Source organism: Dendrobates tinctorius, unplaced genomic scaffold, assembly GCF_039654945.1.
Source record: "Dendrobates tinctorius isolate UK_male_01 unplaced genomic scaffold, ASM3965494v1 ptg000257l, whole genome shotgun sequence".
NCBI lineage: Eukaryota > Metazoa > Chordata > Amphibia > Anura > Dendrobatidae > Dendrobates > Dendrobates tinctorius.
The window spans coordinates 7,487,719-7,502,365 of record NW_027361924.1 but is presented as its reverse complement, the minus strand read 5'-3'; the positions used below and the strand labels follow the sequence as shown (position 1 = coordinate 7,502,365).

Sequence of the window (14,647 nt, the reverse complement as noted above, 5' to 3'; positions counted from 1 at the left end):
ATGGCCTTCGAGAAGGGGACAATTTTGCTCGCACTGTGCAACCTCTGGTGTTTAGACGTACTTCGTCTTTGATTGGTCAGTTTTCTAAACAAGCAACAAAGACACCAATCAGAATTCAGGCTTATTAAATTCCTGTGGAACGCAAATCTGAGCTGGAACGCAGTCACGTGACCCGACCAAACTCGGTACTTTGAGCAGGAGAGCGGGAGAGGGTCCCCGCCGGTGAGAGGCGGCTGTTCTGCCTGTAGACGTGCAGTGGAAACGGTTAGTCTTAATTTTTTTTTTATTTTGCAATACTTTTATTTTTTTCCATTACTTTTCAGTCCCTGTACAGACTATGCTGCAGTGACGCAGTATTAGGTAAGATTATCGCGTTTGACTATTGATACTCGCAGCCTTATGTTTTCATTATTTTTCTACATTTTTGCAGATTTTTTATTGTTTCTGTGGTAAAGAAAAATTTTTTAAAAAATGGCAGCTGAGGCCGGCCTTTTCTACTGCAGCGATCCGAAAAAGTGGCAGCGTGTCTCCGATGTTTACTGGGAAGTCGTGGCGGCAAAAGCGGCAAAGCAGAAGCGGCTGCTGGAGCTGGAGAGATGGTGAGACGGCGGCGGCGGCCATCATGGGGGCTCGGTCACACACCGGCTGCCGGACGTCTGACCCCCTCAGATGCCGCAGTCATCGCGCGGTTAACTCCCACCCTCCTGGGAACCCCCATAGCGCACCGCATTGGGCGCGGGTTACATAAACTATGCTGCCTTTCAGGGTCCCTGGAAAGTTGGGAGACTGCCCCCCCCCCAAAATAAAAAAAAAATCTGAATCACTGTATCCATAAAAGTCCCCCAAAAAATATTAATAAATTGGCTTTGGAGGGAAAGGGTTAAACATAAAAAGTTCCACACAAACCCCATACAACTAAAAACTGCTGGCTTGTGAGCGGCGTCCTGCGGTCTCCTGCTCGCCGTGTTCTGTACAGTGCCGCTGTTGCTCGCAGGTGTCAGGAGGAGCTGCCGGCCTCCATGGCCGCTCGCCCGCACAAGTCCCTGACGCTGGAGGAGCTGGAGAAGCTCATGGAGTGGAAGCTAATGGTGAGTGAGGGCGTCTTCCCACCGTCTCCGTGGTTACCGTTGTGAGGAGTTGCCCTTTAAAGACGGTCGTGGTTTTCCCTTTTTGTGTCCGGGCAGAGGGGGAAGTTTCGTCCGCGCCTGAAGCAGCTGGTGTCGTGTAACTCGGCGAGCGCGGTGGAGCGCTGCTCCCGGAGAGCCTTCCAGCTGCTCCCCGATGTGTCTGCCGCCATCAGCGAGCTGTGCCAGCTGAAGGGCATCGGCCCGGCCACAGCGTCCGGTGAGTATGGCCTAGGTCAGGGCTGTTACCATGGTGACAGTAGCCCGTTACTACCGTGACGTGAGAATCCTCTGCCTTCCCCCAAATCCAGCGGTGCTGTCAGCTGGTGCCCCGGACATGGCGGCATTCATGGCAGATGAAGCTGTGGAGAGCGTCCCAGGCCTGTCCCCTGTCCAGTACACTGCCAAACACTACCTGACGTACCTGGGGGAGCTACAGCTGAAGGCCGAAGCCCTGAGCAAAGGTGAGGAGGAATGGTGAGCACAGCTCCAGAGTATAACGCAGTATCAGTAATGTACCCAGTGACTGCACCAGCAGAATAGTGAGTGCAGCTCTGGAGTATAATACAGGATGTAACTCAGGATCAGTAATGTAATGTATGTACACAGTGACTGCACCAGCAGAATAGTGAGTGCAGCTCTGGAGTATAATACAGGATGTAACTCAGGATCAGTAATGTATGTACACAGTGACTGCACCAGCAGAATAGTGAGTGCAGCTCTGGGGTATAATACAGGAGGTAACTCAGGATCAGTAATGTAATGTATGTACACAGTGACTGCACCAGCAGAATAGTGAGTGCAGCTCTGGGGTATAATACAGGATGTAACTCAGGATCAGTAATGTATGCACACAGTGACTACACCAGCAGAATAGTGAGTGCAGCTCTGGGGTATAATACAGGATGTAACTCAGGATCAGTAATGTATGTACACAGTGACTGCACCAGCAGAATAGTGCGTGCAGCTCTGGGGTATAATACAGGATGTGACTCAGGATCAGTAATGTAATCTATGTATACAGTGACTGCACCAGCAGAATAGTGAGTGTAGCTCTGGGGTATAATACAGGATGTAACTCAGGATCAGTAATGTAATGTATGTACACAGTGACTGCAGCAGCAGAATAGTGAGTGCAGCTCTGGGGTATAATACAGGATGTAACTCAGGATCAGTAATGTATGTACACAGTGACTGCACCAGCAGAATAGTGAGTGCAGCTCTGGAGTATAATACAGGATGTAACTCAGGATCAGTAATGTAATGTATGTACACAGTGACTGCACCAGCAGAATAGTGAGTGCAGCTCTGGAGTATAATACAGGAGGTAACTCAGGATCAGTAATGTATATACACAGTGACTGCACCAGCAGAATAGTGAGTGCAGCTCTGGGGTATAATACAGGATGTAACTCAGGATCAGTAATGTAATGTATGTACACAGTGACTGCACCAGCAGAATAGTGAGTGCAGCTCTGGAGTATAATACAGGATGTAACTCAGGATCAGTAATGTAATGTATGTACACAGTGACTGCACCAGCAGAATAGTGAGTGCAGCTCTGGGGTATAATACAGGAGGTAACTCAGGATCAGTACAGGATTAGGATGTCCTTTCAGTTCCAATAATCTGACACAATAAGTGTGTTGCAGTCTCAGAGGAAGAATGGACGCCTCACCGTGTGGAGCTATGTCTGTGGACCTGGAAAGTAGCCCAGAAATTGTGCCCCAAACTTATGGAGTTATCAGATGATGAGGATGAAAATTCTCCTAAGAGACAGAAGACCGAACGATGAGCAGAATGGATTGGTTCCTGTCTCCCGCTTCCTGCTGTTATAAAATGGTGGTGGGTCTCCGCCATATAGTCCACAATGCTTGTCACATCCGTTGGGCAGAGGAGGCACAATGTTAGGGGGGTTTGTGCACTTGGCAGCTTTGTCTTATGCTGCGTTGTGCGATGTCGTGTTCACCCTGGCACTGACCCTGAACGTGTAAGGCGCTGACAGGGAGCAGAATTGTAAATGCAGCTCTGAGCACATAATATCACTACTGTGCAGAAGAATACCAGCTCAGTCACGTACAGCATGTTGATTTTATTCAGTCTTTTTTTTTTTTTTCAAGCCATTGTTATTTTCTTCATACAATCTTCCCAAATAAGAGCAAAAAATAACATAAAAAAGCAATGTGGCACAATCTCCGTCAGTAATCGTAGAAAATTATCCCGTTCACGACATTTGGACTGAAAGTCATCATTTTTGGCACTTCAGACATGTTTTCAAGGGTTAAATGTTCAGGGCGGGGTTAAGGGGGCGATATAATAAATACGTCATCGTTATATTATACTCTGAATAATAAATATGCTTATAATTTACGTTCTATAATATCTTCCTTTTGGTCAGTAAATTTGCCTGTTTTGAAATAAATGTTTTTTCTTTATAACATAAATGTTGCTTTTTATTACGTTTTATATATATTTTTTGGAATGTGTCACCATTTTAGTGTTATTTAAAATGGCTGCCATTACGTTTTACTGGTTGGCTTTATACAAAATGGCTGACAGTCATTTTTTTTATCTCCTCTTCTTATCATTGTTGCTTATGGCAACCAATGGTATCTCAGAAATGAAACCTGTCAGTTTGGGGGGAAAAACATAAAAGCAGCCCTGTGATTGGTTGCTATGAGCAGGAAGGCAGCTTTTCAAATGAGTCTTAAGCGTGTTTGGATTGGTGCCCATATCAACCAATCGGAGCTTAACTTTCATTTGTAATATGTAGTGGGGAAAATGAAATATAGGCTCTGATTGGTTGTTCTGTGAACAAGGACATAAGTGGTAGTTTTCTGTTCTAAAATGGCCGCCGGTCAACCTTCTGACAACAGAAATGGCCGCCCATTGCCTTGAATAACAAAATGTGAGGTAAAATATTTTTTAGGTTGCATCTATTTTATAAATATTTCATATTATGATTGGAAATATACACTCACTGGCCACTTTATTAGGTACACCATGCTAGTAAGGGGTTGGACCCCCTTTTGCCTTCAGAACTGCCTCAATTCTTCGTGGCAGAGATTCAACAAGGTGCTGGAAGCATTCCTCAGAGATTTTGGACCATATTGACATGATGGCATCACACAGTTGGCGCAGATTTGTCGGCTGCACATCCCTGATGCGAATCTCCCGTTCCACCACATCCCAAAGATGCTCTATTGGATTGAGATCTGGTGACTGAGGAGGCCATTTGAGTACAGTGAACTCATTGTCATGTTCAAGAAACCAATCTGAGATGATTCGAGCTTTATGACATGGCGCATTATCCTGCTGAAAGTAGCCATCAGATGTTGGGTACATTGTGGTCATAAAGGGATGGACATGGTCAGCAACAATACTCAGGTAGGCTGTGGCGTTGCAACGATGCTCAATTGGTACCAAGGGGCCCAAAGAGTGCCCAGAAAAAATTCCCCACACCATGACACCACCACCACCAGCCTGAACCGTTGATACAAGGCAGGATGGATCCATGCTTTCATGTTGTTTACGCCAAATTCTGACCCTACCATCCCAATGTCGCAGCAGAAATCGAGACTCATCAGACCAGGCAACGTTTTTCCAATCTTCTACTGTCCAATTTCGATGAGCTTGTGCAAATTGTAGCCTCAGTTTCCTGTTCTTAGCTGAGAGGAGTGGTACCCAGTGTGGTCTTCTGCTGCTGTAGCCCATCTGCCTCAAAGTTCGACGCACTGTGCGTTCAGAGATGCTCTTCTGCCTACCTTGGTTGTAACGGGTGGCAATTTGAGTCACTGTTGCCTTTCTATCAGCTCGAACCAGTCTGCCCATTCTCCTCTGACCTCTGGCATCAACATGGCATTTCCGGCCACAGAACTGCCGCTCACTGGATTTTTTTTCTTTTTCGGACCATTCTCTGTAAACCCTAGAGATGGTTGTGCGTGAAAATCCCAGTAGATCAGCAGTTTCTGAAATACCCAGACCAGCCCTTCTGGCACCAACAATCATGCCACGTTCAAAGGCACTCAAATCACCTTTCTTCCCCATACTGATGCTCGGTTTGAACTGCAGGAGATTGTCTTGACCATGTCTACATGCCTAAATGCACTGAGTTGCCGCCATGTGATTGGCTGATTAGAAATTAAGTCTTAACACACAGTTGGACAGGTGTACCTAATAAAGTGGCCAGTGAGTGTATTTAAACCATTTTCTAGGTCAGAAGATAAAATTATAATGTGACAGGATTTTCTCCATGCGGATCGAGAGAAGTTATAAAAACCCAAATAACATTCGTATGTGTCCTGTCAAAACATTTCCCCTCGGTAAGTTGTAGACAGATTGGTGCCATGTTCTCTTCTCCTCTGTGTCATAAGGCCGGCAGAAAAAAAACAAAAAAATTGGATAAAATTGAGAGGCGGAAAACTGAGGCAACTTTGTGAGTGCTACAAAATTTCGGAGATGGGTTATCATCAGGCAACAGCGTAATCTGTAAAATCCATGACTAATCCTATTTGTTTTTTTTTTAGTTATATCCGGAGCTGAATTCAAAATTCTTCTGGTTGCCCTTGAAACAGACGGCGGTTTTGGTCAATCCTTGATTGATGTCAGACACGCACTCTGACTCTGTACTGCTGAATTCTGAATGCAGCTCCGGAGGAATATTCAAAATTCATTAAAAAAAAAAAAAAAAAGCTTCTCGGCATTACATTTCTGTTCCGGAGCAGGAGTTTTCCTATCAATTAACACATAATAAAATTTCTAATTAAAGAACGATGGAGTCGTAATAATCAGATGCACTTTGTCGTCACCATGGTAACAGACTCCCGTAGATTATAATGTAAATCTGCGACTAGAAAGTCTGGATTAGATGAAAGGATATGAGAAAAAACTCATCATGATTAAGAGTGCCTAGCCACTCGAAACGCGTAGATCGATCGCATGCCTTGTAACTCTTGCTGGCTTTTAAACCTCATTTCTATTGAGTGAATAAAGAATATTTTTCACTACATCGTGGAGCTGGACAAAGTTTTTTCTCATTGCCTTGGATTGTGCGCTTTGACACAGCGGTCTCGTGCTCCGATGTTGGAATGCCGGATCTGGTGAGCTGGATTTGTATCCTGATTTAGATGAAAGGATGCATCTACTTCTTCCATGTTGCATTTTTTTAATTTTTTTTTTTTTTTTTTTTTTTTGTTGCTCATCCTAGGTAAATTGTTCATAATAACAGGAAATTTAAGGCATTTTATTGAAAATAGCACTTCCCCTTTAAATAATAATGAAAAATACCGGTTAGCAGGGGTTGGGCGCCAATATAGAAAAAAAATATTTTATATATATATATTCACATCACCTCCCTTTTTTTTTTTTTTTTTCTTATATATACCATACTGTATGTTGTATCGCTGCGTACGTAATTTTCAGAACTAATAAAATAGATTGATCTCACAGGGTAAACGCGAACATGGTGGGGAAGCAAAAATGTTTTAAGAAAGAAAAGTCGTATGGACCCCAAAATCATAATTCTCACAAAAAATAAGAAAATCCCTGATGCAACTTTAGTAACGGAAAAATATTAAAATAAAAAAACTTATGGCTATTTAGAGGGTTTTTTTCGGAGGGATGGGGGTTTAGGGGGTAAATACTCTTAAAAGAAGCCGCAAATTTGCGCTGTCTACCATCAGAGGAAATCAGTTATAATACCACCATCGGCCACTAGTGGGCAGTATACGCTAACATCAGTAGTAACCGCGACCGCCACCTTGCCTGAATTGTACTGACGCCCACTGTGCCTTTTAAAGGGCCAGTAGCCTTGTATCCGCTTTGATATCACAGTGTAAATATTGCCCTGCATCGAGGAAAGGAACATTTTTTTTTTGGGGGGGGGGTATGCTCGCCCGACGATAACCCACCTATTGTTTAGCTCAGTCTACAGGCAGCAGAAGGAAAAATAATTTTGTTTTATAAAAAAAAATTAAGTCACCTAACCACATATATAGCAAACATCACATGACTCTGCTGTACTGGACGGAGGTAAGAAGGCCGCTCTTCTCCTCCCCCCCACTGTTAGTCATCCTGCTTTCCCCTTGTCCATTTCCTCCGTCCCGCCGGAGGAGGCTTCGGCCATTTAGACGACAGGCAAAGTCTGTTCCGATTCAGCACCAGAATAATGTCTATTTTCGAGGGCGCGATGAGTGTAGGGGGGGGCTGGCGACTGTCACGGAGGATGCGGGATCTGGACTCCGAGCAAGTCGTAAGCGAACACATTCCAGAAAATGGCGAACGCCAGGAAGGTGGCGTAGCAAAGCAAGATCACCCACCATCCGCACTGGTCCTGAAGGTTCTCCTCGTAACTGCGCAAGATGGTCAGTCCCATGCTGACCCCGACCGCTGCGCCCGCCAGGTGCGCCATGAAACTGGGCTGAGGGCCAGCGGCCGGTAAAGGAGGGGAAAAACGAAGCCAAACTGCGCGCCCCACCTCCGAGCTCACTGTGGAGAGAGAAAAGAGCGTCACTCCTGGATATAAAGGAGTTCTCTTTTTCATTTTTTTTTTTTTTTGCCTTCCCCCCCCCCCCAACTTCCATGACCCATATGGCCATATAATTTTGTTATTACGGTGCTCATTGTGGTAAAGTGATTCTCCGGGGCAGTACGATTAGGGCGATACCAAACTTGAAAAAAAAACTGAAGAAATTTGTAAAAAAAAAAAAAAATAAATTTTTATTCTTTTTTTTGATATTTTCTAAGACCTCTATTTTTTTCTTCCTATGATACAGCTATGTGAGGGCTTGTTTTTTGCTCGGTAAGCTGATGTTTTTATTGATACCATTTTGGGGTATATACTATAGGGCATGGGACTATGAGATGAAGGATGTGTGATGGGTATATGGGCACTGGACTATGGGATGACGAATATGTATGATGGGTATATGGGCATGGGATGGAGGATGTGTGATGGGTATATGGGCACGGGACTATGGGATGGAGGATGTGTGATGGGTATATGGGCACAGGACTATGGGATGGAGAATAATTATAATTTGCTATAACTAACCACAGTTAGTTACTATGCCCGGGCAGCGCCGGGCTCTTCAGCTAGTATACTATATTTTGATAACTTTCTACTTTTGGGGGAAGTGAATCCATCGAAAAATCACAATACTATTAAAAAAAAAAGAATCTTATGGAAGATCAGACTTTTACGAACACAGTGATGCTTTCGTTTTATTTATATTTTGATTTTAGTTTTGAAACTTTTTAATGTGTGATCATTTAACATAGTAACATACTGTAGTTTTGAAGGCTGAAGGAAGACCTTATGTCCATCTAGTTCAGCCTATTTTTAGTGCAGCTGTTCTGCATTGTTGATCCTGGGGAAGGCAAAAAACCCACAGAGTAGAAGCCAATTTTCTCCATAGGGAAAAAAATTCCTTCCCCCTAAGCTGGGTCAGCCATCTACCTATAATATTCTGTTATTCGTAACCTTCTATACTGTTACTCACAAGAAAAGCCTCCATTCCTTTCTTACATTCATTCAGTGAGTTGGCCATCACCACTTCCTCAGGAAGAGAATTCCAGAGCCCCACTGCTCTTACCGTGATTTGATCATTTTTGATTTGATCATTTTTTTTGTTACATACTAGCTATTGAACCCGTTCTACGCCCGGGTGGCGAGCATTTATATTTGTAAATGGTCTCCATCCTGGTATGTGCTGCTTCCATATTGCGCCCCCATCCTGTCATATGCTGCTCCCATCCTGCGCCCTCATCCTGTCATATGCTGCTCCCATCCTGCGCCCTCATCCTGTCATGTGCAGCCCCCATCCTGCGCCCTCATCCTGTTTTGTGCGCCTCCATCTTGTCATGTGCTACTCTCTTCCTGTGCCCCCATCCTGTCATGTGCTGCTCCCATCCTGCGCCCCCATCCTGTCATGTGCTGCTCCCATCCTGCGCCCCCATCCTGTCATGTGCTGCTCTCATTCTGCGCCCCCATCCTGTCATGTGCTGCTCCCATCCTGCATCCCCATCCTGTCATGTGCTGCTCCCATCCTGCGCCCCCATCCTGTCATGTGCTGCTCCCATCCTGCATCCCCATCCTGTCATGTGCAGCCCCCATCCTGCGCCCTCATCCTGTTTTGTGCGCCTCCATCTTGTCATGTGCTACTCTCTTCCTGTGCCCCCATCCTGTCATGTGCTGCTCTCATTCTGCGCCCCCATCCTGTCATGTGCTGCTCCCATCCTGCGCCCCCATCCTGTCATGTGCTGCTCCCATCCTGCGCCCCCATCCTGTCATGTGCTGCTCTCATTCTGCGCCCCCATCCTGTCATGTGCTGCTCCCATCCTGCATCCCCATCCTGTCATGTGTTGCTCCCATCCTGCGCCCCCATCCTGTCATGTGCTGCTCCCATCCTGCGCCCCCATCCTGTCATGTGCTGCTCTCTTCCTGTGCCCCCATCCTGTCATGTGCTGCTCTCATTCTGCGCCCCCATCCTGTCATGTGCTGCTCCCATCCTGCATCCCCATCCTGTCATGTGCTGCTCCCATCCTGCGCCCCCATCCTGTCATGTGCTGCTCCCATCCTGCGCCCCCATCCTGTCATGTGCTGCTCCCATCCTGCGCCCCCATCCTGTCATGTGCTGCTCTCATCCTGCGCCCCCATCCTGTCATGTGCTGCTCCCATCCTGCACCCCCATCCTGTCATGTGCTGCTCCCATCCTGCGCCCCCATCCTGCGCCCCCATCCTGTCATGTGCTGCTCCCATCCTGCGCCCCCATCCTGTCATGTGCTGCTCTCATCCTGCGCCCCCATCCTGTCATGTGCTGCTCCCATCCTGCGCCCCCATCCTGTCATGTGCTGCTCCCATCCTGCGACCCCATCCTGTCATGTGCTGCTCTCATCCTGCACCCCCATCCTGTCATGTGCTGCTCCCATCCTGCGCCCCCATCCTGTCATGTGCTGCTCCCATCCTGCGCCCCCATCCTGCGCCCCCATCTTGTCATGTGCTACTCTCTTCCTGTGCCCCCATCCTGTCATGTGCTGCTCTCATTCTGCGCCCCCATCCTGTCATGTGCTGGTCCCATCCTGCGCCCCCATCCTGTCATGTGCTGCTCCCATCCTGCGCCCCCATCCTGTCATGTGCTGCTCTCATTCTGCGCCCCCATCCTGTCATGTGCTGCTCCCATCCTGCATCCCCATCCTGTCATGTGCTGCTCCCATCCTGCGCCCCCATCCTGTCATGTGCTGCTCCCATCCTGCGCCCCCATCCTGTCATGTGCTGCTCCCATCCTGCGCCCCCATCCTGTCATGTGCTGCTCCCATCCTGCGCCCCCATCCTGTCATGTGCTGCTCTCATCCTGCGCCCCCATCCTGTCATGTGCTGCTCCCATCCTGCGCCCCCATCCTGTCATGTGCTGCTCCCATCCTGCGCCCCCATCCTGCGACCCCATCCTGTCATGTGCTGCTCCCATCCTGCGCCCCCATCCTGTCATGTGCTGCTCCCATCCTGCGCCCCCATCCTGTCATGTGCTGCTCCCATCCTGCGCCCCCATCCTGTCATGTGCTGCTCCCATCCTGCGCCCCCATCCTGCGACCCCATCCTGTCATGTGCTGTTCTCATCCTGCACCCCCATCCTGTCATGTGCTGCTCTCATCCTGCGCCCCCATCCTGTCATGTGCTGCTCCCATCCTGCGCCCCCATCCTGTCATGTGCTGCTCCCATCCTGCGCTCCCATCCTGCGCCCCCATCCTGTCATGTGCTGCTCCCATCCTGCGCCCCCATCCTGTCATGTGCTGCTCTCATCCTGCGCCCCCATCCTGTCATGTGCTGCTCTCATCCTGCGCCCCCATCCTGTCATGTGCTGCTCCCATCCTGCGCTCCCATCCTGTCATGTGCTGCTCCCATCCTGCGCCCCCATCCTGTCATGTGCTGCTCCCATCCCGCGACCCCATCCTGTCATGTGCTGCTCTCATCCTGCGCCCCCATCCTGTCATGTGCTGCTCTCATCCTGCGCCCCCATCCTGTCATGTGCTGCTCCCATCCTGCGCCCCCATCCTGTCATGTGCTGCTCTCATCCTGCGCCCCCATCCTGTCATGTGCTGCTCCCATCCTGCGCCCCCATCCTGTCATGTGCTGCTCTCATCCTGCGCCCCCATCCTGTCATGTGCTGCTCTCATCCTGCGCCCCCATCCTGTCATGTGCTGCTCCCATCCTGCGCCCCCATCCTGTCATGTGCTGCTCCCATCCTGCGCCCCCATCCTGTCATGTGCTGCTCCCATCCTGCGCCCCCATCCTGTCATGTGCTGCTCCCATCCTGCGCCCCCATCCTGTCATGTGCTGCTCCCATCCTGCGCCCCCATCCTGTCATGTGCTGCTCCCATCCTGCGCCCCCATCCTGTCATGTGCTGCTCCCATCCTGTCATGTGGCGTTCCCATCCTGTCATGTGCTGCTCCCATCCTGCATCCCCATCCTGTCATGTGCTGCTCCCATCCTGCATCCCCATCCTGTCATGTGCTGCTCCCATCCTGCGCCCCCATCCTGTCATGTGCTGCTCCCATCCTGCGCCCCCATCCTGTCATGTGCTGCTCTCTTCCTGTGCCCCCATCCTGTCATGTGCTGCTCTCATTCTGCGCCCCCATCCTGTCATGTGCTGCTCTCATTCTGCGCCCCCATCCTGTCATGTGCTGCTCTCATTCTGCGCCCCCATCCTGTCATGTGCTGCTCCCATCCTGCATCCCCATCCTGTCATGTGCTGCTCCCATCCTGCGCCCCCATCCTGTCATGTGCTGGTCCCATCCTGCGCCCCCATCCTGTCATGTGCTGCTCCCATCCTGCGCCCCCATCCTGTCATGTGCTGCTCTCATCCTGCGCCCCCATCCTGTCATGTGCTGCTCCCATCCTGCGCCCCCATCCTGTCATGTGCTGCTCCCATCCTGCGCCCCCATCCTGTCATGTGCTGCTCCCATCCTGCGCCCCCATCCTGTCATGTGCTGCTCCCATCCTGCGCCCCCATCCTGTCATGTGCTGCTCCCATCCTGCGCCCCCATCCTGTCATGTGCTGCTCTCATCCTGCGCCCCCATCCTGTCATGTGCTGCTCCCATCCTGCGCCCCCATCCTGTCATGTGCTGCTCCCATCCTGCGCCCCCATCCTGTCATGTGCTGCTCCCATCCTGCGCCCCCATCCTGTCATGTGCTGCTCTCATCCTGCGCCCCCATCCTGTCATGTGCTGCTCTCATCCTGCGCCCCCATCCTGTCATGTGCTGCTCTCATCCTGCGCCCCCATCCTGTCATGTGCTGCTCCCATCCTGCGCCCCCATCCTGTCATGTGCTGCTCTCATCCTGCGCCCCCATCCTGTCATGTGCTGCTCTCATCCTGCGCCCCCATCCTGTCATGTGCTGCTCTCATCCTGCGCCCCCATCCTGTCATGTGCTGCTCTCATCCTGCGCCCCCATCCTGTCATGAGCTGCTCTCATCCTGCGCCCCCATCCTGTCATGTGCTGCTCTCATCCTGCGCCCCCATCCTGTCATGTGCTGCTCTCATCCTGCGCCCCCATCCTGTCATGTGCTGCTCCCATCCTGCGCCCCCATCCTGTCATGTGCTGCTCCCATCCTGCGCCCCCATCCTGTCATGTGCTGCTCCCATCCTGCGCCCCCATCCTGTCATGTGCTGCTCCCATCCTGCGCCCCCATCCTGTCATGTGCTGCTCCCATCCTGCGCCCCCATCCTGTCATGTGCTGCTCCCATCCTGTCATGTGGCGTTCCCATCCTGTGCTTTGCTGATGTTCTATATAGGTTAAATCTATGCTGCACTACTCTGCTGACTTATCTATATATAGTATCCTCTATAGTTATATACTTATAGATATATGTGTACTATATATGTCTATATATAGTACAAAATGGTTTTTTTTAAGACAGAGACCGGAGGCACTGTGTGGCGCAGAAATCTTGTGTTTTTAAAATGGCGGCGAAGTGTGGGCGTCCGTTACACATTGAAATAAATCAGTGATAGCAGAGGGGCAGGGGGACACTGTGGCGCCGGAATTGGCGACTGCGCTGTCCAGTGCCATTTTGTTGGTGGGCGGAAATGTCGTGATGTCAGGAGTGGGGAGGGATTGCAGTGTCTTCAAGAAAATGGCGCCGGAAAGCGCAGACTGCGCAGGCGCTGCTTCCGGCGCCACAACCTGCCCTCTCCTGACATCACGTTGAGACCCCACAGCAATACCGGATCGGTAAGTTCTGCCGGAGATCGCGGTATGTATACAGCGATCTCCTGGGCCCACACTCCTCATCCCCGGATGCGTAACTCTGTGGGGTCCAGACTGCACAGGCGCGTCGTGCTTGCGCAGTCTATAAAGGCTTTGGACAGAGTGACGCTCCTAGCATATTATAGATGTATACCGCTATACTACAGTATTGCAATATATATTAGAGTTGACGTTCTCCTGCCAAGGGCTTTACAGGAGGAAAATAATGGCAGCAGTGGGCCCCTGCTGTCATGAAAACTTATCCGCACCCTGCGATTACGCTATTGTACATCACACTATAAGATAGACTGGTTGGTATGGATATATTATGGTGTGTAGGCTGTCGTCAAGCAGCATATCCCTAGCAACCAGTCTCAGACTACTAAGGGCTCAGAAGAGGGGGTAAGGATGCCTGGTGGTCCCTTACCAGACTTTTCTCTGTCCCTTACTGCTATTTTCATCAGTAGGATAGCAGTTTACATACAGGTGTCGAGAATCCCTTTAAACGTCATTATTTTTGGTCGCGATAGTCCCTTGTAAGGCAGAAGATTAAAGGGCTTAAATCTTTCCTAGGAGGGTGAGTACTTACTGCAGACCAAGGCAAGAACCATTCGGAGAACCTTGTACGGACAGCGCATCCCAGCCCAGTTCTGCCAGGTAGAGAAGGGAGAGGTTATCGGGAGCTGATCCAGTGAACAGGGACATGTTGGTAGCAATGATTAGGGAAGGGGGGGACACCAGACCTTATGCAACTTTTTGATACCAGAAAACTGACAGGGAGGATGATAAATTCCCCCCCCCCCTCCCCCCGCACACCCTAGGTGTAGTCATTTGCATGGAGTGTTCCTGTACAGGGATATTCCCATCTCCTAGATGCTATCCCAATATGTAGTAGGTATAATAACAATATTACAAATTGGAAATGTATAGTTCTTCTGATAAGCTATGTCACTTACCCCATGTGCAGGGCATCGCGGTAGCTTAGTTATCCATTGTTATGACCTAGCAACTAACTGTTACTATATATGAGTGGCAGTAACCATGGATGCCTACGCTAATGCCCTGCACATAGGGTATGTGACATTAGCTAATCAGAACTATACTACACTTCTAATTGGAGGTATTTGCTAATATTATTTTGTGATAGGATGTTGAAGACTGGAGCTGCACAGCGACATTGAAGTACTGACGCACAGGCCTGGTGGTCCCTTAAATTTCGGAATTATGACTAACATTTCAAACCGGGCATTGACTTGTAACTGAATTAAGGTCAGGATG

General features: G+C 49.4%; 2 protein-coding genes across 3 annotated transcripts in view; one reads left to right on the top strand and one right to left on the bottom strand.

Annotated features, from left to right (window-relative positions):
• The first annotated feature begins 113 nt into the window (after positions 1-113).
• On the top strand, positions 114-3,568 carry LOC141069192 (uncharacterized). Of its 2 annotated transcripts, none has more exons than XM_073558608.1 (6): positions 114-264; positions 431-599; positions 995-1,088; positions 1,185-1,344; positions 1,436-1,588; positions 2,777-3,568. In XM_073558608.1, exons 2-6 carry the CDS (start codon positions 472-474, stop codon positions 2,917-2,919), a joined length of 678 nt encoding a protein of 225 aa, XP_073414709.1. In that variant the 5' UTR covers positions 114-264; positions 431-471; the 3' UTR covers positions 2,920-3,568. The 2 variants fall into 2 exon arrangements, with proteins under 2 accessions (XP_073414709.1, XP_073414710.1); XM_073558609.1 differs by having other exon boundaries at positions 1,436-1,601.
• A 2,625-nt stretch (positions 3,569-6,193) lies between these two features.
• Positions 6,194-14,647, bottom strand: part of RHBDL1 (rhomboid like 1) — a 54,048-nt gene continuing 45,594 nt past the window's right edge. The window contains exons 7-8 of the mRNA XM_073558602.1: positions 13,959-14,019; positions 6,194-7,610 (exon numbers count right to left, since the gene is read on the bottom strand). Coding sequence (XP_073414703.1) covers positions 7,339-7,610; positions 13,959-14,019 — 333 coding nt within the window. The 3' untranslated portion in view covers positions 6,194-7,338. The remainder of the gene's footprint in view (positions 7,611-13,958; positions 14,020-14,647) is intronic.

What these genes read in the sequence shown, in the direction of transcription:
- LOC141069192 (XM_073558608.1), top strand. Translation starts at nt 472, where the DNA reads ATGGCAGCTGAGGCCGGCCTTTTCTACTGCAGCGATCCGAAAAAGTGG. An exon ending in CTGCTGGAGCTGGAGAGATG is followed by an intron (nt 600 to 994) that starts GTGAGACGGCGG and finishes TGTTGCTCGCAG; the next exon opens with GTGTCAGGAGGAGCTGCCGG. An exon ending in GGCCGAAGCCCTGAGCAAAG is followed by an intron (nt 1,589 to 2,776) that starts GTGAGGAGGAAT and finishes AGTGTGTTGCAG; the next exon opens with TCTCAGAGGAAGAATGGACG.